The sequence below is a fragment of the Entelurus aequoreus genome, linkage group LG04 (assembly GCF_033978785.1).
Source record: "Entelurus aequoreus isolate RoL-2023_Sb linkage group LG04, RoL_Eaeq_v1.1, whole genome shotgun sequence".
NCBI lineage: Eukaryota > Metazoa > Chordata > Actinopteri > Syngnathiformes > Syngnathidae > Entelurus > Entelurus aequoreus.
In genome coordinates this window covers 89,559,251-89,585,583 of record NC_084734.1, presented here as the reverse complement: position 1 = coordinate 89,585,583, position 26,333 = coordinate 89,559,251, and the positions used below count along the sequence as shown (strand labels likewise).

General features: G+C 39.1%; 1 protein-coding gene across 1 annotated transcript in view; it reads right to left on the bottom strand.

Annotated features, from left to right (window-relative positions):
• rnf20 (ring finger protein 20, E3 ubiquitin protein ligase) overlaps positions 1-21,144 on the bottom strand; it is a 29,663-nt gene extending 8,519 nt beyond the window's left edge. The window contains exons 1-19 of the mRNA XM_062045967.1: positions 21,012-21,144; positions 20,520-20,707; positions 20,371-20,439; positions 20,179-20,277; positions 16,554-16,701; positions 16,283-16,468; positions 16,050-16,165; positions 11,039-11,185; positions 10,893-10,967; positions 10,648-10,767; positions 7,339-7,518; positions 7,140-7,275; positions 6,905-7,026; positions 6,658-6,814; positions 4,918-5,218; positions 2,276-2,393; positions 1,998-2,147; positions 1,714-1,926; positions 1,474-1,599 (exon numbers count right to left, since the gene is read on the bottom strand). Coding sequence (XP_061901951.1) covers positions 1,474-1,599; positions 1,714-1,926; positions 1,998-2,147; positions 2,276-2,393; positions 4,918-5,218; positions 6,658-6,814; positions 6,905-7,026; positions 7,140-7,275; positions 7,339-7,518; positions 10,648-10,767; positions 10,893-10,967; positions 11,039-11,185; positions 16,050-16,165; positions 16,283-16,468; positions 16,554-16,701; positions 20,179-20,277; positions 20,371-20,439; positions 20,520-20,696 — 2,640 coding nt within the window. The 5' untranslated portion in view covers positions 20,697-20,707; positions 21,012-21,144. The remainder of the gene's footprint in view (positions 1-1,473; positions 1,600-1,713; positions 1,927-1,997; positions 2,148-2,275; positions 2,394-4,917; positions 5,219-6,657; positions 6,815-6,904; positions 7,027-7,139; positions 7,276-7,338; positions 7,519-10,647; positions 10,768-10,892; positions 10,968-11,038; positions 11,186-16,049; positions 16,166-16,282; positions 16,469-16,553; positions 16,702-20,178; positions 20,278-20,370; positions 20,440-20,519; positions 20,708-21,011) is intronic.
• Positions 21,145-26,333: the final 5,189 nt, after the last annotated feature.

Sequence of the window (26,333 nt, the reverse complement as noted above, 5' to 3'; positions counted from 1 at the left end):
ATTTTTTGTGAACTTTCTTGAACTAATTGGAAAAAAAGATATAAAAATAACTAAAAACTTGTTGAAAAATAAACAAGTGATTCATTTATAAATAAAGATTTCTACACATAGATTACAAGTAATCATCAACTTAAAGTGCCCTCTTTGGGGATTGTAATAGAGATCCATCTGGATTAATGAACTTAATTCTAAACATTTCTTCACAAAAAAAGAAATCTTTAACATCAATATTTATGGAAAATGTCCACAAAAAATCTGGCTGTCAACACTGAATATTGCATTGTTGCATTTCTTTTCACACTTCTTTTTGACAGACATTTAAAAAAAATCTCACATACCCCTTGGCATACCTTCAAGTACCCCCAGGGGTACGCGTACCCCCATTTGAGAACCACTGTACTAGTGTATCATGTCTCTTTTTCAGCGGATTTCTCCACTATTGACGATAATTTTCTCATCCCCACCTTTGCTGAAACCAGACACCTTGAGCTTCATTCAACCAAACTGTAGTAAGGCGCGACTTCACATTCTCAGTAACTGCAACGGCGTTGCAACGATGGCAACAGTGTTTAAGTAAATTGCTTGTTACTGAAAAAAATAACGCCATTATAACCAATACTGGTATCATATGTGCAGTATGCATTGTATCTGCTGATGTAGTTATGTTGTAGCTGGAAAAACAAATAAATAACTACATTAATAAGAAAAGACCAATAACGATAAAGAGGCTGATACTGATATATACAGTACAAGCCAAAAGTTTGGACACACCTTCTCATTCAATGGTTTTCTTTTTTTCATGACTATTTACATTGTAGATTGTCACTGAAGGCATGGAAACTATGAATGACCACATGTGGAGTTATGTACTTAACAAAAAAAATTTAAATAACCGAAAACATGTTTTATATTCTGTTTTCTTCAAAATAGCCACCCTTTGCTCTGATTACTGTTTTGCACACTCTTGGCATTCTCTCAATGAGCTTCAAGAGGTAGTCACCTGAAAGGGTTTTCACTTCACAGGTGTCATAGTTTTGATGCCTTCAGTGACAATCTATCAATCAATGTTTATTTATACAGCCCTAAATCACAAGTGTCTCAAAGGGCTGCACAAGCCACAGCGACATCCTCGGTACAGAGCCCACATACGGGCAAGGAAAAACTCACCCCAGTGGGACGTCTACAATGTAAATAGTCATGAAAATAAAGAAAACGCATTGAAATGAGGTGTGTCCAAACTTTTGGCCTGTACTGTACGTCAAAATGCCAAATATTGGTGCCGATAATCGGCCGATATCTATTGGAAACTATGAACCATCTTTAGTTACCACCTCAATTCTTCTCAAATGCTCTATAGCTAAGTATAGTGTGTTACTATCTGCAAAGCTACAGCCATAGTACATTAAGGGTGACAAAATCAGCAGTAAAAAAGGCAAAACAAAAGTTTGTGAAGATGAGGAAGTGATGTGCTACCTTGCGTTTGTTCATGTCCAGTGCTTGTGTTCTTAGAGCTAGTTCTCTCTCAGCAGTACTAATAGTGCCCTGCAGGAGGCGCTCCTTCTCCTCAAGCTTTCGCACCACCTGTAGCTGGGCATCCACCTAACAGAAAAGCACACAACACATAAGATGAAAAACCACAACTGTAACCGACGTGATGGTCACATAAACAAAAGTGCCTGTGTTTAGGTCTCGCTATTTCCCCTCAAGGCTCACCTGAGTTTTTAAAGTGAGCAGTTGATCCGACAGCTCCTCCTTCTCCTCTTTCAACAGCTTGTGGATCTGGTTGGACTTGATGCGCTCGCTCATCAGCTTGAAGTTGGCGTCATCTTTTTCTCGGAGCTGCTGCATCAGGCGAATGTTCTGTTCCTGCATGTCCTCGAAGGCCTGGCCCGTCACGTCCATCTCGCTCAGCAGGGCGTCCTCCTCCTGCACAGGCAGCCGTTTTAAAAGGAAGAAGATCCAAGTTGTGAGCATTCAGCTGTCTGACACTCACACACCTGCTTTGCTATGGAGAGCTTTTTGTTGAGGATGTCGATCTGCTCTTCCACTGAGCGAATCTTTCTTAAGGCTTCCTCGTCGGCCATCTTCTTGCCCTCTCTCCTTTCTCGTTCCTCGAGCTCCCTCAGCCTCTGACGCAGCTCCTCTGCCTGTAGTCCGCATCATCGGAGAAACAGTATCTTAAAACATCTTTGCACAATTGACAAAATATCATCGTAAAGATTGAGAACATCGTAAAAACTGCAGGCAAGTAACTGGTTTGTGTGAGGCTGATCACCTCAGACTTGGCTTTCTTCTCTGCTGCCATCAACTGGACTTTGTCTCTCTGTTCCTTAGGGGCTGAGCGATACATGTCTAAGAGCAGCTTCATCTCCCTCTGGGACTCCTGGGCTTTTCTGAATAGTCATTGTAAGAGTCATTATTACACCAATAGCACTTTCAGCCAGACTCCAACAAAGCAAACACCTATTCTAATTACCGCACTGCCGATGAATGCTCTATTTTCAATCTTTTTTCATATATAAGGCGCACCGGATTATAGGTCGCATTGAAGGAGTCACATTATTATTTATTTTTTTCTAAATGTAAAACACTTCCTTGTGGTCTACGTAACATGTAATGGTTAAAATGTTGCATAGATTATGTTTTACAGATCATCTTCAAGCCACTTTCTGACAGTCGCTTCCGGATGCGGCGTTTTGTGGGCGGTCTTATTTACGTGGCTCACCTTCTGCAGAGTCTTCTCCCCGTCATCTTTTTTGTAGCGGTGTAGCGTGCAAGGACGGGAGTGGAAGAAGTGTCAAAAGATGGAGCTAACTGTTTTAATGACATTCAGACTTTACTTCAATCAATAACGGAGCAGCATCTCCTCATCCGCCGGAAATGTGTCCCGTGAAAAACCATCCGACCGGAACTTTCTAATAACTAAAGTTCCTTGGGTGAATAATGTAAACTCTCTGCACCGGTATGTTTTAGCGCTTTCATGGCAGATTTAAGTAAGAACTAGGGATGATGCTCGAAACCGATTTTCCCGGTTGTTCGATAAGAAAAGAACCGAGTCCTCAGACTCGAATCCCTTTTTGAGAACCGGTACCCGTTATCGAGACCACTATAGTAAAGAAAAAGAGTTGGTTCTTTATTCAAATCCCTGGGAATCTCAAATGGGCAATGGTATGCCCATTTGATTGTAGACTCTTACTGACACCTTGTGGCGATATGAAAATACTACACGTCATTAGTCTGGCCACTTCCGGGTTGGCGAGTCAGTTCAGTTCATGAGACAATTGAGAAGTAGACAAGTTGTGTTAGCTCCTACAAGCCTTGGAAAAGATAAGTCTGTAAGTAAACTGTTTAACTTGTTTATGTAACTCAATATTAAGGTGGAAAGTGGTTACATTTAAAACTAAGATGTTTATTGAAAAACGATTTTTGTTCACTGTTTCAATGGATGATTTGAGGACTTAAAATGGCTGCCAGTCGTATATTTCCACCATCGAAATAGTTTCAACACTCAGAAGTATTTGTTTGATGATAGTACTGTATATTTGTGTGAAGCTAATATTTACATATTGTGTATTACATTTCAGTATGTTAATTGAATCACATAGCTTATACATTTGTCATTGTGTGTATTTCAGTTTTAAAAAAAATAAATAAATAACAGTCCAGTGAAAGATAAAAGTAAAGATAGAAAAAGACAAAGCAAGATCAACAACAATAAAGAGCCTAAATGGATTAATCTGCTTTGGAACTTTATTAGACGTCTTGGATTGTTTGTTAGCTGTCTGCCTGTGTGTGTAGTTAGTATGTTCCAATAGCAGCAACTTTTTGGAGAGCTGTATTATTTCCAGTTTTGTGCCCAAGGGACTGATTTTATTTAACACTATATTATTATTTATACACCTATAGTTATCACAGAGACAGGTTGTTTTTGTGTTACTGTATATATTTGTTTTTCTGAAAAATCCCACTTAATATAGTTTGGGTAACAACAGTCAATATTTTTTTTTTATTTTTTTTTAGGGGGGTAACAGTCAATAATTATTTATTTATTTTATTTTTTCTTATAAAATAAAAGTGAACTTTTGTCGAACCAAATATTGTGGTTTTTTCGATATACAACAACCTATCTGGATTCGATAAGAGAATCGATAAGGAATCGCTTCGATAAGAGGATTCGATAATAGGCTCGAACTCGATAATTTCTTATCAAACATCATCCCTAGTAAGAATTTTACACTACTTTGTATTAGAAATGGCAACAGCGGAGGATGAATGTCCCATAAGAAGATAGAGAAAAAGAAGAAGCTTATCAACTACGGACTACAAAGGCGGACGCGCGCAATTTTTCAGGAATTATGCAATCCCAAATACAGATCAGCAGGTACCAGAAGGTAAGAAAAGTTGCTTTTGCATAATACTGTGAAACAAAACGCCAGATAATGTGTCTTACCTTATACACACACCATAGTATGTGTATGTTGAAGCACAGTACAATCCATCAAGCGGTGCGGCTTCATAGCTTACCATTGTCGTACTAAAACATTTTGATAGATTTTTGAGCACCGTGTGTAATGTTCTATATTTTCAATGGAACATATAAAATGTTGGTGTTTACTTGAGTCATAATGGTGTCTACACCTATCTCCTATGTGTGACTGCCTTTATATTGCAGTCTACACGTATCGCTTATGTTTGACTGCCATCTACTGGTCACACTTATCATTGCACCATGTGCCAAATAAAAACAGCTTTGAGGTCGGAAAGCAAAACCAGAATTATTCTGTACATTAAGCGCACCAGGTTATAAGGCGCACTGTCGAGTTTTGAGGGAAAAAAAGCATTTTAAGTGCGCCTTATAGTCCAGAAAATTTTAAAAATATACCTGACAAAACCATGTGCTACACACATATCACTCACTTGAGCTCCACTCTGACGATCTTTAGCTGCTCCATCTCTTTCCTTTTTGGCACCCCAGCTGAAGAAAGGCGCTCCCCAGAAGATTCCTCAGATTGGTGGCTACTCCCTGATTTATCCTTCTCTTCCTTTATGCCGCTGCGTGTTGGCCGGTCTCTCTCCTTTTCCCTCTCCCGCTCTCTGTCTTTCTCTTCTTTCTTGATAACAATGTCTTTTTTTTCTTCCTTTTCTTTCTTCTCATCCTTCGCCTCCTCTTTGACGGACACCTCAGGTTCGACTCCTGGCTCTGATTTAACTAATGTGCCTGGAGAGAGAGAGAATCACAACGACAAACCGCTATGATATTCTAAATACAGCGGAACAATTTGTAATTTTCGGGGAATGTGGGTCAGTTAAACTGTACAAAAATTCAAAATTTAAGTAAGCTTTACACATGATGTTATCATGCAAGATCTCAGTGTGCTTCATAAGAGCTCAGTTCAAAGATGAACTATGAAACATTAGCGCTTACAAAACAAAGTTAAGGCACAGTGTTTTTTTGTTGTTTACAGGGGTTAACTTTTTTTTAACACATTTGAGTAAAAAAAGACAGTGTTGTATTGTTTTAATGTCTGCATTAGGACTGCAAGGATTAACCGATTAGAAAAAAACATTTTTGTTTTTGCATTCTGTTGCTTCAGTTATTGTTTAATAAGTGTAACTACTAAAATTCATAAAATCCGGACCACAAAGAGTGCCCGGAACTACATACACACAGACATAGTTTTTGCATGACCGCTGCAATACAGTGAACGTGAGCGTGGTGGTGTGTGGGTGGCAGTTAACAACGGAGTTAAAAACAAATGTTTTCAGAGTATTTTGATTATTGCACACATGTTGAAAGTGAAATGTCAATGATAATGATGTGCATTTATTATACATAAAGAATGAAGGTAAAGGCAAGCAAACAATATTGTTATGTCAATTATTTCCCCTAAAATACAAATTGAGGCAAAAATGTGTTTTATACTAGTTATTTAACAGGGGACAATATCATTTTTTAATGTTCCAACTGAATTTTTTTTCATAACCGTAAATGTCTTTAAATACACATTAACTTTTGTTTATAAATGGCAGTGACATGACCACCCTACTCTCTGCACTGTCAAGGTTTAAAATAAAAACATTGATAAGTATGTATACTATTATAATAATCTTAGCATATAAGATAGCTAGCCATTAGCGCTCCAGTGGCAAGCTAATCATTAGCGGCACTAGCTGCCAGCTAGCTATTAGTGGCGCTATACTGTATTCTTCAAATATCTTACAATTGCACAATAACAAGGTATATTTAGGGTCAGTTTAATTAAAAACCCAATTTAATGCAGGATATACAAGTAGGGGGTTCCTGTTCCATCAGCTTGGGGGTCATTGGCCTGTTTTATACCATAACTTGATTAATTCAACTACTCGATAACTGAAATAATCGATAGCTGCAGCTCTAGTCTGTATCTATGTATCAACAGTTATATTTACACTTTTATGACAGTTCACAGTGAACATTGTTTGTCCAGTTAATATAAGTTTTGTAATAGCTCCACTTTGAAGCAAAAACGGATTATTTCCCTGATTTTCTACGATAAAAATTGTGTCAAAATGACCACAAACAGGAGCATCCTTAAATTGATTTGTGTTCACCCTTAGAGATTGCAAAATGTCCCACATTGTAACAAATAAAATGTAAACAATTCAACTTGGACCAACCAGTGCTGCTCGGCGTAGAAGAGCCGTTGTCAGGAGGCTCAGTCTTGACTACCGAGTCCCCTGAGATCGAGGTTGTCATAGGAGACGTCTCCTCCTTCACATCCATCTCTGTGCTGGACTGAGATTGCAAGACGGTGTTCCCCTTTGAAACGCAGATCTACGCAGACAATAAAATACATCAGCTATTTATTCCCTTGTGTTTTTCTACATCAAATTCTTAAAGATTGACTTTCTCTTTGCATCCAACCTGGTTGAGTTCAGCTTGTGTCTCTCTTAGCCTCAGCTTGAATTTTACAACCTCTCCCTTCATCTGCTGGTTGTGAGTTTGTAGGGTGCTGATCAAATGGCGCATCTCTCGGTTTATAGGGCCTGATGACAGAAGAGCGCATTATCAACCTTCACACACAAGGATCATAAACTGCCGACCTCAAGCAGTTTCAGGTTTAATGCTGTGTTTGCAAGCAGCACCCCTGGAAACACACCCGCCTGCTCGTTGGCGGCCAGAGTCTGTTCAAATTCGATGCGCAGCATCTCATACTCCTTCCTGACTTGAGCCAGTGTATCTTCCAGCTGAAACACCTCAGTGCGAACCTTCCTCTGCAGTGTCACCTCGTCATTCTGTTCGCACCGAAAACAGTATCAGTGAAGCAAAGCTCAATTTGCGGAAACACACCAACTTGCCTCCATGTGCTCCAGTTGTCGAAGTCGTGCCGTCCTAGTCGTGTTGAGACGAGCACGTGTCTCATCCAACTGAGCCTTGAGTATCAAAGACTCGTTGTAGAGCACAGAAAACTGAGACTGCAGACAGCGATATTCAGAGGTTTCCCTCACCATGCACTCTGCTCGACTCAGCAGCTCTGCCTGAGAGAGAGAAAGAAAAACTGGTGTGAGCTCAAACTCTGAGTGTGAAAGCTTGGCTTTGTACAGGCCACTTCACCGTCTTATATACAGCCAGACATTGGACTAAAAAACTAGTCTTTAACCTTTTAGACCAGTTGATCTGCTGTTTCTTTTTGCTCTGCCCCCCTCTCCTTCGTGGAGGGGGGTGCACAGATTCGGTGACCACAGATGAGACGCTAGCTGTCCAAAGTCGGGACTCAGGGTGGACCACTCATCTGTGCATCAGTTGGGGACGTCTCTGCGCTGCTGACCTGTCTCCGCTCAAGATGATCTCCTGCTGGCCCCACTATGGACTGGACTCTCACTATTATGCTAGATCCACTATGGACTGGACTCTCACTATTATGCTAGATCCACTATGGACTGGACTCTCACACTATTATGTTAGATCCACTATGGACTGGACTCTCACTATTATGTTAGATCCACTATGGACTGGACTCTCACACTATTATGTTAGATCCACTATGGACTGGACTCTCACTATTATGTTAGATCCACTATGGACTGGACTCTCACTATTATGTCAGATCCACTATGGACTGGACTCTCACACTATTATGTTAGATCCACTATGGACTGGACTCTCACTATTATGTTAGATCCACTATGGACTGGACTCTCACACTATTATGTTAGATCCACTATGGACTGGACTCTCACACTATTATGTTAGATCCACTATGGACTGGACTCTCACTATTATGTTAGATCCACTATGGACTGGACTCTCACACTATTATGTTAGATCCACTATGGACTGGACTCTCACACTATTATGTTAGATCCACTATGGACTGGACTCTCACACTATTATGTTAGATCCACTATGGACTGGACTCTCACACTATTATGTTAGATCCACTATGGACTGGACTCTCACAATATTATGCTAGATCCACTCGACGGCCATTGCACCGGTCGCCCGGGGGGGGGGGGGGGGGGGAGGGGTCCCCACATCTGGGGTCCCCTCCAAGGTCTCTCATTGTTATCCCATTGGGTTGAGTTTTTTCTTGCCCTGATGTGGGATCTGAGCCGAGGATTGTTGTTGTGGCTTGTGCAGCCCTTTGAGACACTCGTGATTTAGGGCTATATAAGTAAACATTGAATGGTCCATTGCCCGCGCGCAATTCCCGAACTCGAGTGCCCAAACAAAGAATCACAGGTGTTGGTGACCGAGTCTTGTTGTGTTATTAAAACAACCGCATGAGTGCAATTGTGCTCATAATGTGTCTGTGTTCACCTGCTTTCAACTCCTCACCCAGAAGTCATTCTGTTGCCATTTAATGTCATCACTGTTTAACTCTGTAGCTACAGTATTTGCTAACTAACAGAGTCACACCACTGGTCTCTTTTAATCAAGTACGGCTGCAAAATTAGCCACCATGGGACCAAAGAAAGTTGCAAGTATAGGCACTTTGATAACAAATGCTGAAAACACTATTCAGGGTTAAGGGTTAAGATACCTGTAGCGGTGGAGGCGTGGCTAGGGACGTGGTCAATATGACATTATACATATACTTTCTTTAAAAAGGCAAAAAAATATACATACATTTAAAATAAGTCTGTTCTTATTATAGTATTAACATATATTTTTTCTTACATTATATCGTTTTGCTTTATTTTTCAATTGTTACTGCTTATTGTCCCCGCTTCCGCCATCCTAGTCACTGCCGTAGTGTCCTTGGGCAAGACACTTTACCCACCTGCTCCCAGTGCCACCCACACTGGTTTAAATGTAACTTAGATATTGGGTTTTCACAATGTAAAGCGCTTTGAGTCACTTGAGAAAAAGCGCTATATAAATATAATTCACTTCACTTCACATTGTACAATGTACTTTGATATTTTTTCCTAGAGACTTTTCCAATCCTTTTAGACACGCTTTATTAGCTCGATGACTGACGAACGACACCATGTCTATGGTTTGGGATTATTTTAAAGTGTGTCTGACGGATAAAAAACTGGCAATTTGTAATGACTGCAAAAAGTTGGTTATGCGAGGAGGAACCAAGACGTCTTCCTTTAATACGAGCAATTTGATCTCCCACCTCTTCAAGAATCATAAGGAGATACACCATGAATACAAGCGGAAGATGGGTGAAAAGCAAACACCGGGAAAAAGTTGTACCACACAGTTGTCGCTTAAAGACTCCGCCGAGAAAAAACAAAAATACAACAAAAACCACCCCGGAGCGAAAACTCCCGTTTTGGTCAGGGACAACGCACGACGGTGGAGTTTGGTGTGGATAGTCTGCCCTGCATGGCGCACACTTTGCAGCTTGCAGTGAACGGAGATGCCCTGTCTCAACGCAGCATTTCAGAAGCTCTGGCTGACTGCTAGGCCACTTCAAGCACTCACCACTAGCTTGCAGCACATTTGTGTTACTCATAGAGCAGGGCAGATTGAGCCCAGTTTATAATTTCCTGTTATACAGTATGCCAGGCAGTCTTGCACTAAATGAGGACTATGTTATTGTTTACTGTATTACTGTAGTATACTCTGGACTGAAGCTGTGTGCCTTCATTGTTTTTGTAGCTGTTGTTTTGAGGCATGTTTAAAAAAAAAAAATAATAATAATGCACTTTCTTAGACTTAACGAAAGTCAAAGTATAGTATTCCCCCATAGTTGTAGTGGGTATCAGGATTATCTCAGGGAGAGCATGTCCCAAATTCCAAGCTGCTGTTTTGAGGGATGTTAAAAAAAAATAATGCACTTAGTGACTTCAATAATAAATATGGCAGTGCCATGTTGGCACTTTTTTCCATAATTTGAGTTGAAGTTGTTCTCTTATTTTGGAAAACCTTGTTACATTGTTTAATGCATCCAGCAGGGCATCACAAAAAATTAGGCATAATAATGTGTTAATTCCTCGACCGTATATATCAGTATCGGTTGATATCGGAATCGGTAATTAAGAGTTGGACAATATCGAAATATCGGCAAAAAAGCCATTATCGGACATCTCTCATTTTTATGGTAAAATTGCCTTTGTTATTCACACAATTCGGTCTGCGTCTGACATTTTGGAACACATTACTGAGGAAAACGGCTCTCCCACTGTAATGTACTGTTTTATGACACGCACCTTCATGTTGTTGTTCTCCTGCAGCACATTTTGGAGGTCTTGCTGGAGTTTCTGCAGCTCAGTGAAACGATTGTCTGCCAGCTCTTGGTTCTCCTCCAACTCGCTGTCCATTTCCTCAAACTGCACAAGTAGGATTAAAAAAAAAAAAAATTACAAAAGGAGCAAAGCAAAAAAAGTGAGGAAAATAGTTACAATGAAACATGTGGGTACTATCAATGCAATATTAAATTGTAAAATGTTCCCACCTTCCTCTTGTTGATTGTGATGGTTCCACAAACACTGCTGGCCTCCCCACACACCTTATAGCCTTTGCTGTTTACCTGATTTGATGACAGAAAGTGTCATTTCAAACCATACACGGTAAATAGCCTGGTAATTAATTCCACCTCACCCTTTCAAGTATTTCGCTCATGTGCGCATTAAGGCGATTTTCTCGCCGACGTATCTTCTCCATATCCCACTGAAGCTCTTCGATCAGAACCTGCAGCTCGCTGACACGCTGGTCTGCCTTGTTTGCAGCGCGGGCCAGAGATCGGGACTGGACAGGTAAGAAAGAGAGGACAAGATATAACGCACACATGTCAAACTCGAGGCCCGGGGGCCAGATACGGCCCGACATGTCATTTAATGTGGACTGCGAAAGCCTGGGAATAATGTGCATACTTCATCTTTCTTACTAAATGTTTTCGTTGTTTCCATTTTGACAGAAAAAAATGTATGTAATACATGAAATTTCATACGTTTTAAACTTTGTTATATTTACAAATATATTTAATTGTTATTGGTGTGAATGTTTGGGCACCTCACCATTCGATTCCGATTCTTGGGGTGAGGATTTGATTCATAATCTATACTCGATTCTCGTTTCAAACTGATTTTTGCAATGTATTATTTGGTATAATAATAACAACAAATAACAAAACCGCTTATAGGTTACAAAACCTCCTTTTGGTTGCTGCACCAAGTAAGCATAGAGATGGCCTAAATTATTTTGATTTATTTTAATTCGTCCAAAAAGATAAAATAAATTAGATTTTTGAAAATTACAACAACAACAAAATCGGGATTTGAATGTGATAAAAAAAACACATTTTTTAGCACCCCTAATTATTATATACCGTATGATAGTTTGTAAAAACAACAATATATATATATATATATATATATATATATATATATATATATATATATATATATATATATATATATATATATATATATATATATATATATATATATATATATATATAAAGGTTTATTTGAAATAGGGACAGATACAGAAACATAGATATCTGAAACAGTTATCCAATGTATGCATCATAGTGTTTGTAGCCAAAGCTAATTTACAACCCTTGTCCACAACAACAACACAGATCTAACATCATTAAAAATAGGAAAATAAAAAGAATATGGCAAAGAGGAGTCGATAATAATGATAATAGTAATAAAATAGACAAAGTGCAAATTAGATAAAAGCCAATAATAATAATAATAATAACACAGACAAAGTGCAGTCTAGATAAAAACCAATTAGTAAAAACTAAACGAGAGAACATGATTGTTGCTCAACTAGCCACAATTGTGTTTGTTTTTTGAAAGTGACAAGTGCAGGTATACTTTTCAAAGTGTCAGGTAGAGAGTTCCTTAGTTGTGGTCCTTTTATTGAAAAGGCAGTCTGGGCAAAAGATGTTCTACGGAATGGAACGTAACAGTTGCCTTTTGACGTTGCTCGGGTGGTAGATCTGGTACCACTTTGCAGTCTTGTAATTGCCTTGCGGAGCAGAGTTATCCAAGCATTTAAAAACCAGTTTGACTGCGTGTAACAAAATAAAATTGGTAAAACTTAAAATATTGTATTTGGTTAAAATTTAGCAATGAAGATATTGTATACTCTTCTTGTTGATACTTAATTATCTGCTTGTCACCTTGACTTACGATTTCAAAGCAAGTTATCCATCAATTTGTACGTACAAAAATCAAATAACCAAATAGGCAATAATATGAGGCAATTATACTTTTATATTCTTATATTCACTGTTACATGCGGCCCTCTGAGGGCAACCATGACTGAAAACACGTTCGACACCCCCGATATAACACGCTCTATGCCTTGGCATGCAATACCTACACCTTGGGATGTAAAGATTACCGTTATTAATAATTAAACGCAGTAAAATTCTAGGCGGTTAGCATTGACGTTGTAAATCCTAATTATCGTAAAAGATTGAGTGATTACCGCACTTGGATAAACTCTCTGCATGGTGACACTGCTTATTTTCCGCAGGAGCAATTAGCGTGCTAAACGCAAGCTGGCAATTAGCACCGTAAAATGCTAGCTGGCATCTAGTGCGCTAAGCAGGGCAGCATGGCTCAGGTGATAGAGTGGTTGTCTCCCAACTGAAGGTTGTGGATTTAATCATCATGTCAAAGTATCCTGAACCCCCCAGGTGCTCCTGGTGCTGTGTCATCAGTACGCAAATGTGGTAACAGTGTCAAAGCGCTTTGAGTACGTTGAAGGTAGAAAAGCGCTCTACAAGTAAAATCTATTTACAATTTTTAATCGCCAGTTTTCTGAAATGCTGACATGAACACAAGGACATATTAACATCTTTCTACAGTACAAGGGTCATACCCCCAAACTAAACTTGTATACACATTGCTGTCTGAGCAACTAAGATATTGCATGTTGAACCTACTGGCTGCAGTGTTTCCCACACATTCATTTATTTGTGGCGGCCCCCCACGAAAGAATTATGTCCGCCACAAATAGATTTTTTTTGTCCTGTCCAGCTTCTCAGGCAAATCATATAGTTGATGTAGATGCCCATATAGGCTGTTCACATTTACTTTACAAAAGAGAAGTGTAGGATACTTCTCTTGTTGCCTTATTTGTATTTGACCACTACTGTTTTCTGTTTATTTGTTACTGACTGTGGCAGGACACCTCTGCCTCTGTTTCACTTTATGTTGCTGGTAAATAATATGCTTGTAGTAGTAGGCTAAAGTTAAATTATTTAGTATGCACTAATTAAAGGGGCAGAGCTTTAAGAGACATTTTAGCTTTTATATTTTATAAGATATATTTTTTGTAAGAACCACAATTAATAAATATATTTCAGTGAATAACTTATTGTTCAAATCTGTATATAAATATGTACATAAAGTGTTGTAATTATATTGTAAAATGGATGGATGGACGTTTAAAACAAAACTGTTATTATTAATTAGTAAGTATACATTTTTTGAGCCTTTTTAGAGAAAATCATATCATTGTAGTAAATTATGCAAATTACTCGATGATGTCATTGTGACCACGCCCATAACCACGCCCCCACCGCCACAGGTATCTTGGCAGTTTATGGGAAACACGGGCTGTGTTCTCTTTAGATGAATACATGGACGTATCTGCAACAGGAAGTCAACCCGCGTTATGTCACATTAACTGCAAGTGAAGCACACCGTTTAGAAACACTCTAAAATATTTACAAATTAAAACGGCAAAAAGATAAAACACTCAAATATAATATTATTGCTCTTGAGAAGCAAGAACAATATTTTATGTTTTTTTGGAAAATATATTGTAGGGCTGCAGCTACCGCTTATTTTAGCAATCGAGTGATTAGATTGTTTGATCGATCAAGTAAATCGGACAATTACAACCTCAATTTAGGGGAAAAAGTTGAAATAAAACACATTTTTCTTCTTGTCATAACTTTCATCCTCTTTAAAAAACAAATGCATATACAGTACAGGCCAAAAGTTTGGACACCTTCTCATTCAATGCGTTATTTTTAAATTTTCATGACTATTTACATTGTAGATTGTTACTGAATGCATCAGAACTATGAATGAACACATCAATCAATCAATCAATCAATGTTTATTTATATAGCCCTAAATAACTTAACAAAAAAAGGTGAAATAGCGTAAAACATGTTTTTATATTGTAGTTTCTTCAAAATAGCCACCCTTTGCTCCGATTACTGCTTTGCACACTCTTGGCATTCTCTCCATGAGCTTCAAGAGGTAGTCACCTGAAATGGTTTTCACTTCACAGGTGTGTTTGAAGCCAGGTTTTTAATTCAAAAATGAAAGTGCATTGTGAAATGTGTTTTGCTGTCGTCGCGGCATTGACAACACTACAAATCTCTTCAAACAACTTTTAACGGCATCACAAAGTACAGTATGATGAAAGTACAGTATGATGAAAGTGTACAAGGCAAGCAAACAGATGTCAATAGCCGCAACCATGTAATGCTATACCCAACTACTCTAATAGACACAAGGAGGTCAGAGTGTTTTTTTCAACCCTTTTGTCGGTATGCTCAACAGCAATAATAACAATAAGCAAAGTTCTTGCTCGAGGGTTCTGCAGGTTTCAAGAAGTCAATTTTAAGACTTATTTTAAACCATAATGACTAAACTTTAGGATCATTTCACATCCATACTGACAAGAAATGACAAAGACATAGGAAAATCATCAGCCCAGAATTAATTGTAACTAGTGTATATAAATACATCCACTGCCCTTTCGATGCTTAATCTACCAAATAACACCACATATTGGCAAATATTCCAATAGCCATTTTCCAGACTTTCCATTGAATTCCAAAACCTTCAGGCCCAATGTTGTAGTAAAAGAAAGGTACAGTGTGAAATTAAATGGTAAATGGGTTATACTTGTATAGCGCTTTTCTACCTTCAAGGTACTCAAAGCGCTTTGACACTATTTCCACATTCACACACTGATGGCGGGAGCTGCCATGCAATGCCCTAACCATGACCCATCAGGAGCAAGGGTGAAGTGTCTTGCTCAAGGACACAACGGACGTGACGAAGTTGGTAGAAGGTGGGGATTGAACCAGGAACCCTCAGATTGCTGGCACGACCACTCTCCCAACTGCGCCACGCCGTCCACTGTGTGCTGGTTTAACAACCAGAAAGTTGGCCATGATGGAGGAAAACGCAAAAATATATCTATCTCAAATTAAATGGTTAACTCCTGCAGCGTTTTTGACGGTCAGAATTGAGCAAGCAGAGAAAAATGTCAACACTACCACCATCTGCACAAATTTGTGAAAAACAGTGAGCGCGGACAGAACAATTTTCCAAAAAGAAAGAAGGCGAATAAGGATTGGAAGCAGATAACAATCATGCCAGAGAATCGGGATTTTAATTCTAAGTAAAAAACCAATCGCGATACACATTTTTACTGAAACCGTGCAGCCCTAGTCAACTGTATAACGTTCAAAGTGTACGTATAAAGACTATATTTTAATACAAAATTGCGATCTCAAACATATTTCAAATGGTTGAAAAATAGTACAATAAGGGAGCTCTAATAGTCTTTATAATGTAAAAAAAAAGCTAATTACCAAAACAACACGGTTTTAGATGCCTACCTCACTGGTCATGTGACTGTGTTTCCGCTTGAGGTCTTCAGTCATCTGTTGAAGACGCTCGTTTTCACTGGTCAGGAGTGCATTGATTTTGGAAGCTGCAGGCCACAAACTACCTCCTAAGGAAGAAAGCATCCACTGTAATGGACTATCGTGAAGCACTTTGGGAGAGCTGCAATTCATTCTACTGCTCTCTACACATGTTCACATTAATTAGATGTTTCTCTTTAACTCACCAACTCCGGAGTCCACGTCTGCATTTAGCTGGTCCACAGTGCTCTTCAGGCACTTGTAGATCTCCACAATACGAGCAGCCTGCATCTGACTGGACTGCACTCTCTCTTGGAGCTCTGCCTCCATCTCCTCACTGGTGCTGCTGGCCAGCGTGGCCAGGAAAGAGTTGGACGTCTCTCCCTGGTGGCCTGCGTGACAACAGAGCATAGAATAGAGAATCCATGGAATAGCAACGTCTTCCTCTCCTGTGCACAATGATGTGTCATTTTTTACCTCTGTCCTTGGCCCTCTCTTGATTAGAGTCTCCATCAGGTTCAGGGGTTTCTGGCTTTAGGTTCCTTCCCTCTATTGTTGGAGACTTCTCAGGTTCGCTGGGCGATTGGTCATAACGCCTGATGAACAGCTTTATATTTTCATCAAACTGAAAGCAAAGGAAGCAGACCATTAAACATTCTGTTGCAATTTTTCATGGTGCTTAAGTTGGTCTAGTGCAGGGGTCGGCAACCAAACATGTTGAAAGAGCCATATTGGACCAAAAATACAAAAACAAATCTGTCTGGAGCCGCAAAAAGTTAAAAGCCTTATGTAAGTGTTATAATGAAGGCAACACATTAAGTAAGTGTCTCAGAGGGTGAGATAACTCCTGGAAATTACTGGCTTAACACTGCCAAAAGTATAGATGTGTGTGCCCAAGTTAAAGGAAAGGACAAGCGGTCTTCTACTAATGGATTTATTACAATCTTTGCAAGCTGAGTAACGTTTGCTGTGGTCTGGAACAACATGGCACACAATCAGAAATGCAGCCAATATTACATACAGATAATGTGTCATGAGATATGCAAATGTGCGTTAAATACAAAGAGGACATAAAGGAAATTTTATGAACTAAAATATAGCTACAAACGAAGCATGATGATGCAATATGTACACACAGCTAGCCTAAATAGCATGTTAGCGTCAATTATTAGCACTCCACCCAAGTTAATAACATCAACAAAGCTCAGCTTTGTGCATTCACGCACAGCATAAAACATTTGGTGGACAAAATGAGACAAAGAAGGAGTGGCATTAAACACGTCTTTCTGTGGCAGCGACGGAGAAAGTTGTACACGTAAACCAACTACGGTGAGTTCACGGACCGCCGAAATTAGTAAGACAAAACAGCGCTGGCCAAATACTGTCATCAGTGAAGCATAAACACAAACATATTACACAGTGGGCTTTGTAACAATTAGGAAGGTATGTGTTATGTTTGTCCTCCTACTAGGGTTGTGTGGTATACCGGTATTGGTATAGTACCGCGATACTAATGAATCATATTCGGTACTATACCGCCTCCAAAACACAACCCGGTACGAAATATTGGTATCGAGACAACACTACCTCCTACAGAATTTTTTTTAAAGCAACAAATATATTTCCCTCCCATCTTTTTCCATTTTTGAAAAAGCTCCAGGGAGCCACTGGAGCGGTGCTAAACACCCGCATGCGGCTTGATAGCCGCGGGTTGCTGACCGTTGGTCTAGTGCAGAGCTGGGCAAATATTTTGACTCGGGGGCCACATTGAGAGAAAACAATGTGTCTGGGGGGCCTATGTGTATGTGTTTACCTCATATATACACATTTAGCTGTAAAAATATGCTGTACAGTATGTGTGTATGGTTCTCTTTTTTTCCAGGAACAAATTAGTGCTCATTGTGACTTTTGGTATTGACCAAAAGTCACAATGTCCGATAAGAGTTCTAAAAACGTTATGACAGACCACCTCAAAAAAAGCGGAATGGAATTTTACAGTTTTTTACTGAATGGGACACCCAAAATGTACGTTAATATAAAGAAAGTGGGATTTACAATATTAATAACTATGAACAATAAAACACTGAATATCAACAACATACGAACGTCGCTCCTCTTTTACTTCTCAGACCAGCTCCTCGATAGTTGTGTATCTTTTATAATCAAGCAAAACACAACAACAATTTAAAAAACAGAAAAATATGAATGCAAAGTGTAATAAACACCTACAATAAGATATCACATAGAAATTTCTGACACGCGTTTCGGGCTGGCTGCTCTGAAAACAAACCCTGCCCACTCTGCTTTGTTCCTTGTCTGAGCTGCTGTGACGTAGATTAGAATAGAATAGATCTTTAGTGTCATTGTACATTGTACAACGAAAATGTAAGCAAAACTAATTTAGTGCAAATTCATAATAACACATAAAAACATTATAAATAGATAAAAATAGATCAAATACATAAAAATACCAAGCATACAGCTCACATGCACAGTCATTCTTGTCTTGTGTTCAGCGACACTATTGCTCTCGGGTAAAAAGTGTTCTTAAATCTGTTTGTCCGGCATTTTATTGTATTTCCTGCAGTTTTGCAGAATTACCGTAATAACTCCTATAACACCCAAAAGTGCAGATTTCAAACTTTGAAATACTTTCTATAGCTCAAGACTTATGGTCGTTTAAAGGCCTACTGAAATGAATTTTTTTTAGTTAAACGGGAATAGCAGATCCATTCTATGTGTCATACTTGATCATTTCGCGATATTGCCATATTTTTGCTGAAAGGATTTAGTAGAGAAAATCGACGATAAAGTTCGCAACTTTTGCTCGCTGATAAAAAAGCCTTGCCTGTACCGGAAGTAGCGTGACGTCACAGGAGGTAATATTCCTCACAATTTTCTTTTGTTTACAATGGAGCGAGAGAGATTTGGAGCGACAAAGCGACGATTACCCCATTAATTTGAGCGAGGATGAAAGATTCGTGGATGAGGAACGTTAGAGTGAAGAACTAGAGGCAGTGCAGGACGTATCTTTTTTCGCTCTGACCGTAACTTAGGTACAAGCTGGCTCATTGGATTTCACACTCTCTCCTTTTTCTATTGTGGATCATGGATTTGTATTTTAAACCACCTGGGATACTATATCCTCTTGAAAATGAGAGCCGAGCACGCGAAATGGACATTCACAGTGACTTTTATCTCCACGACAATACATCGGTGACACACTTAGCTACTGAGCTAACGTGATAGCATCGTTCTCAAATGCAGATAGAAACAAAATACATGAATCCCTGACTGGAAGGATAGACAGAAGATCAACAATACTATTAAACCATGTACATGTAACTACACGGTTAATAATTCTCAGCCTGGTAAAGCTTAACAATGCTGTTGCTAATGACGCTAAGGCTAACTTAGCAACCGGACCTCACAGAGCTATGATAAAAACATTAGCGCTCCACCTACGCCAGCCAGCCCTCATCTGCTCCTCAACAGCCGTGCTCACCTGCGTTCCAGCGATCGACGGCGCGACGAAGGACTTCATCCGTGGGTTTGGCGGCTAGCATCGGCTAGGCGTCTGCTATCAGGGTAAGAAGTCCTTGTTGTGTTGCTACAGCCAGCCGCTAATACACCGATCCCACCTACAACGTTCTTCTTTGCAGCCTCCATTGTTCATTAAACAAATTGCAAAAGATTTACCAACACAGATGTCCAGGATACTGTGGAATTATGAAATGAAAACAGAGTTTTTTCTCCGGGCTCCGAATACTTCCCTTGCCCTCGTGACGTCACACGCATACGTCAGCATAATAAAACATTTTTAACCGGAAGTGTGGCGTGAAATTTAAAATTGGACTCTGTAAGTTTGGCATGTGTTGCAATGTTAAGATTTCATAATTGATATATAAACTATTAGACTGCGTGGTCGCTAGTAGTGGCTTTCAGTAGGCCTTTAAAAAACAGCACTACACATCATAATGGCGGCTACAGTGTTAATGTTAAAGGTCTAAAAAAATTATGTAGAACGTCCGGCGAGCCGGATTGAAAATCTTAATGGGCCGTATATTGCCCAGAACTGGTCTAGTGTGTCCTGGATGTTCACCTGATTCCAGTATCTATTGAGGATCAGCAGACTTGCATCATCGGTGGCCTGGCGCGTCTCTAGTCTTTCGATTCTCTCTCGTAGTTCATCTTCAATCCCCTGCAAAACCGCAAAACCCAGAGGTCAATCTTAGCCCTGATCATTAAAAGCACACATGTCCAAAATGTTCAGGGGAAAGCTCAAATCACGCACCTGTCTTTGATCTAAGGATTCTCCCAGTTTACGGTTCTTTGTCTGGAGAGCTTTGATATCTTGTTCTTCCTGAAACGCAACAATTAGCAAGAACATTCACACATATTTGGTTCACGTTACAGGCTGACTGTGCAAAATAACCATCTCACCGAGTTGGAAACACCTCCAAGTTTGATGACGGTCTCAACCGCTGTGCTCCCACCTGCAGCCGCGCTGACACCGGAACCTCCTCCGTCCTCACCATCCCGTTCCCTTCGCTTTTCGGGGTGCACACCCGAGGACGAGGGGGGACCGCTGGGGTCTGCAGGACGCTTCTGCCCCGACATCCTCAAGACACCTAAAACAACATAAGTGGACAAATGGTATAAGATAATATTAGATCATTTTGCTTTGTACATGGAGCTTGAGGTACTAATAAGGTTGTTCAAAGATGACTTTCTCGCAGAATAAAACACAAAACAACATTTCAAAGAGCAGAAGGCACACAAGTAGTGTTTCTTTCGCCCGTTAGCAGCAGCTACCAGGCTAATGTTAGCCACTTGCTAACGTAAGGTTTCACATAACGACTGAGAATAAACCCCGTTTCACCCACTACTGAATTTATAAACCTCAACCCGAGCCTGTCTTGAAAAAAGGCTTACCACTTTTAACGCAGCGCTTTTTACTAGAAGAAAAAAAAAGTCAATTGAATCTAACAAATGTTGATGTTGCGAGTCTCCTCACGGAAACGCAAGCTGGAAAGACGCAGTGTTATCAACTGCAAGCGCGCCCTCCAGCGACCTGGAGGCCATATGGCGCATTGCACTATATATCAATCAATCAATCAATCAATGTTTATTTATATAGCCCTAAATCACAAGTGTCTCAAAGGGCTGTACAAGCCACAACGACATCCTCGGTACAGAGCCCACATACGGGCATACAGTATTGTACTCTAATTCAGTGGTCCCCAACCTTTTTGTAGCTATTTTTTTATTTTTTATTTTTTATTTATTTATTTTTCATAAAGAAATACAATCATGTGTGCTTATGGACTGTATCCCTGCAGACTGTATTGATCTATATTGATATATAATATATATATTGTGTTTTTTATGTTGATTTAATTAAAAAAATCAACAAAAAAAAAATCGTTTTTTTTTAAATTTATTTCTTGTGCGGCCCGGTACCAATCGGTTGGGGACCACTGCTATAATTGATTAACTCCATTCATAACACTATAGTACCAATATATATATATATATATATATATATATATATATATATATATATATATATATATATATATATATATATATATATATATATATATATATATATATATATATATATATATATATATATACATACACTACTGTTCAAAAGTTTGGGGTCACATGTAAATGTCCTTATTTTTGAAGGAAAAGCACTGTACTTTTCAATGAAGATAACTTTAAACTAGTCTTAACTTTACAGAAATACACTCTATACATTGCTAATGTGCTAAATGACTATTCTAGCTGCAAATGTCTGCTTTTTGGTGCAATATCTACATAGGTGTATAGAGGCCCATTTCCAGCAACTATCACTCCAGTGTTCTAATGGTACAATGTGTTTGCTCATTGGCTCAGAAGGCTAATTGATGATTAGAAAACCCTTGTGCAATCATGTTCACACATCTGAAAACACTTTAGCTCGTTACAGAAGCTACAAAACTGACCTTCCTTTGAGCAGATTGAGTTTCTGGAGCATCACATTTGTGGGGTCAATTAAACGCTCAAAATGGCCAGAAAAAGAGAACTTTCATCTGAAACTCCACAGTCTATTCTTGTTCTTAGAAATGAAGGCTATTCCACTAAATTGTTTGGGTGACCCCAAACTTTTGAACAGTAGTATATATATATATATATATATATATATATATATATATATATATATATATATATATATATATATATATATATATATATATATATATATATATATATATATATACATAACACTAGTGCCAACACACACACACACACACACACACACATATATATATATATATATATATATATATATATATATATATATATATATATATATATATATATATATATATATATATATATATATATATATATATATATATTGGTACTATAGTGTTATGAATGGAGTTAATCATTAGAGTATAGTACTGCATATGGTGCAATGCGCCATGTGGTCGCTAGAGGGCGCGCTTGCAGTTGATAACACTGCATCTTTCCAGCTTGCGTTTCCGTGAGGAGACTCGCAACATCAACATTTGTTAGATTCAATTGCCTTTTTTTTTTTCTAGTAAAAAGCGCTGCGTTAAAAGTGGTAAGACTTTTAAAAGACAGGCTCGATTTGAGGTATGTATAATAATGTCACGACGCCTTAAATTCAGTAGTGGGTGAAACGGGGTTTACTCTCAGTCGTTATGTGAAACCTTACGTTAGCATGAATAGTACTGACCAAAAGTTTGGACACACCTTCTCATTCAAGGTGTTTTCTTTATGTTCATGACTATTTACATTGTAGATTGTCACATTAAAACTATGAATGAACACATGTGGAGTTATGTACTTAACATAAAAAGGTGAAATAACTGAAAACATGTTTTATATTCTAGTTTCTTCAAAACAGCCACCCTTTGCTCTGATTACTGCTTTGCACACTCTTGGCATTCTCTCCATGAGCTTCAAGAGGTAGTCACCTGAAATGGTTTTCACTTCTCAGGTGTCATAGTTTTGATGCCTTCAGTGACAATCTACAATGCGTTTCTGGGTGTTGTTGATAAACGGTTTTCGCCTTGCATAGGAGAGTTTTAACTTGCACTTACAGATGTAGCGACCAACTGTAGTTACTGACAGTGGGTTTCTGAAGTGTTCCTGAGCCCATGTGGTGATATCCTTTACACACTGATGTGGCTTGTTGATGCAGTACAGCCTGAGGGATGAAGGTCACGGGCTTAGCTGCTTACCTGCAGTGATTTCTCCACATTCTCTGAACCCTTTGATGATATTACGGAGCGTAGATGGTGAAATCCCTCAATTCCTTGCAATAGCTGCTTGAGAAAGGTTGTTCTTAAACTGTTCAACAATTTGCTCAGGCATTTGTTGACAAAGTGGTGACCCTCGCCCCATCCTTGTTTGTGAATGACTGAGCATTTCATGGAATCTACTTTTATACCCAATCATGGCACCCACCTGTTCCCAATTAGCCTGTTCACCTGTGGGATGTTCCAAATAAGTGTTTGATGAGCATTCCTCAACTTTATCAGTATTTATTGCCACCTTTCCCAACTTCTTTGTCACGTGTTGCTGCCATCAAATTCTAAAGTTAATGATTATTAGCCAAAAAAAAAAAAAGTTTATGAGTTTGAACATGAAATATGTTGTCTTTGTAGCATATTCAACTGAATATGGCTTGAAAAGGATTTGCAAATCATTGTATTCTGTTTATATTTACATCTAACACCATTTCCCAACTCATATGGAAACGGGGTTTGTATATTATGTTCCCTATTGTAATTTGTTTTCGTAATAATACAATGAAAATGATGCACTTCTCTCTGTTCTGGATCCAAGAATTAACTGCACTTCCCTCCCTCTTTTTTCCTCAGTCCTTACATAAAAGTGACTGATGGACCCTCGACTGAACTGAGATCAGCAATACCTAAAAGTACGTTGCACCCAGTTCACAGTCCATATTGTGCAAAGGCAGACCCAATCACACAAGTGTGTTGACGTCTGTGGCTGTATGTAACGTGCAGTAACACACAAGTTAGTGCAATGATGAAACAACTGCTGCAATGTTTATTTTGTTTAAAAAAATACAAATAAAATAGATGCGGTTGACCAATTATAACGATAATGGCACTTTATACGAACAGGAACAGACTATGCCTGAGGGCCTGGCTACTTCTTCCAAAAGGTTGTCGATGTGTTGTTTTTCCACAGCTGTAGTAGAATTTCTGACCTTTGACCTATAGTTCATGTCTGTCAAAAATGTATGCTCATTTTGATTTCTCTTCCTCTTCTGTGGGACAAAAGTGAACTTTAAGTCGTGCCAACCTGTCTAGTGAATGTGTTGACTGTCTAAAAGATTCGAGTTGCTATGGAACAGATAGGGAAAACAAAATAAGACATTGACGCACTAACAAGAGAGATAAGAAAGGGATAAAGCCAAACGAAGAGAATGTTTTGGGCACCATCTTCTTTTTCATGGTGACGGGCGCGCCCGGGGGGGAAACTTTCTGTGTGCTAGACAACTCAACCCAACCATTGTACCATTTGATTATGAGTAAAATAAAACTCTTGTGTTAAATCTACTTTGGTTCTCATTGACAACCTGGACTTTCCACTACAAAATTGGCGTCACGAACTAGGATGGTCCAGAACTCTGCAAGTCAACATCCGCTCCGGCTTCTCTCTCAGGCAGACAACGCTTGCACGCGCGCATCTAATAAAAGGTAAGCTATTTTGCTTATTGTGTAAAAGTTATCTGTCTGAAGAGAAACGGGATCGGTAAGATGAAAACTGAAAAATTTTTTTTCATAAAAGATAGTTCTCCAAAAACAACCTAGACTGAGGCATGTGTTGGTTGGCTTGAGTTGTATTATATGTGATCATTTGTCTGTGTGTTTGTTGAAAACTTGTAATCTCTTGTTTTTAACAAATGGGGATTGTTGATAGAATTTTGGTGGTTTGGAGTGTAGAAGCATAGACGATGTGAGACGAAAAATTTCTTGGCAAGTACATGGTTAGCCGGAGTTGGACACAGCGAAATTTAAGGCAAGGTTGGCTAAACTGATGTGACATTTGGCCCACACAAATTTATGACGTCTATGAAGGTCCTACGTATCTGTCTATGTGGAAGCTGCAGCCGGGTAAAAAGCCTGATATAAGGTGATCGTTCAGTGACTCCGGTAAAGGAGATCAACTGAGCCAAGTTGTCACGAATTTGGAAATTTGCTGCAGTATAGATGGATAGAGTAAGGGCTCCATATGGTAGAGCCTTGGTGAAACTATATGGACTGACCAGACACGATGTACTGTAGAAATTGAAGGGTGATTCCTGGTAATTCTACAGCGCCTTAGGCTGTTATCCGTGTTGGTCAGGAAGGAAAAGCAGGATTTGCTCCGCTGAATGGGTTAATCGCCATTATATGAGTAAAAATGACCTGCGTGTGTGTGTTATGAGACGGCCGATTCCACAAAAGCACGCGTGCATTAGTTGTTTATATTGGTCCGGACCAGGGGGGAGTGTTTTGTGGGATAAAAATGTGTGTTTTTAAATTTATATATATATATCTGCGTATTTTAATAACTTTTGTGTAGCACCTGGTTTCTTATCTGTTTTAATTCTCCCTCATGCTTTTGTGAGAGTTCCCTCACGCTTTTTTCGCACCCACGCTGATCTGCAAGAGCTGGGAAATTGTTGGTTTTGTGTGTGCGTGTGAGAAAATAGACAAAGTTATGTACAGAAAACACATGAGTGAATGATCCATCCATATAATTATTTTCTTTCGCTTATCAAGAGGTTGGATCGCGGAGGCAGCAGCCTAAGCAGGGAGGCTCACCCTCTTGGGCGCTGCGAGCTAATTCCAGTCATTTGAATTTGTTTTTAACTATACTGGTGATTGTGACTGTGCAATATTACTGTTGTTTTACACACTGAGATTTTGAGTACGGGAAAAAAGGCTCTTGCTCGCTGGTAAATTCTCTGTGTGTGAGTGACTGTGTGACGCATATAAAAAAAAAAAAGCTGGGAGACATTTTGAGATAAGAGTGTGTGCGTGTGACGAGGCTGTGTGAATGACAGCTGTACGAGGCGTGGGCCGAAGAGGTGTGACAGTGTTAGCATAGCATTGAGCTAGGTTAGCATTGTGTTAGCATAGCATTGGGCTAGGTTAGCAAAAGTTTGCTTACTGAGGCATAGTAAGGCTAAGTTAGCATCTAGCTTGGCATTACTAA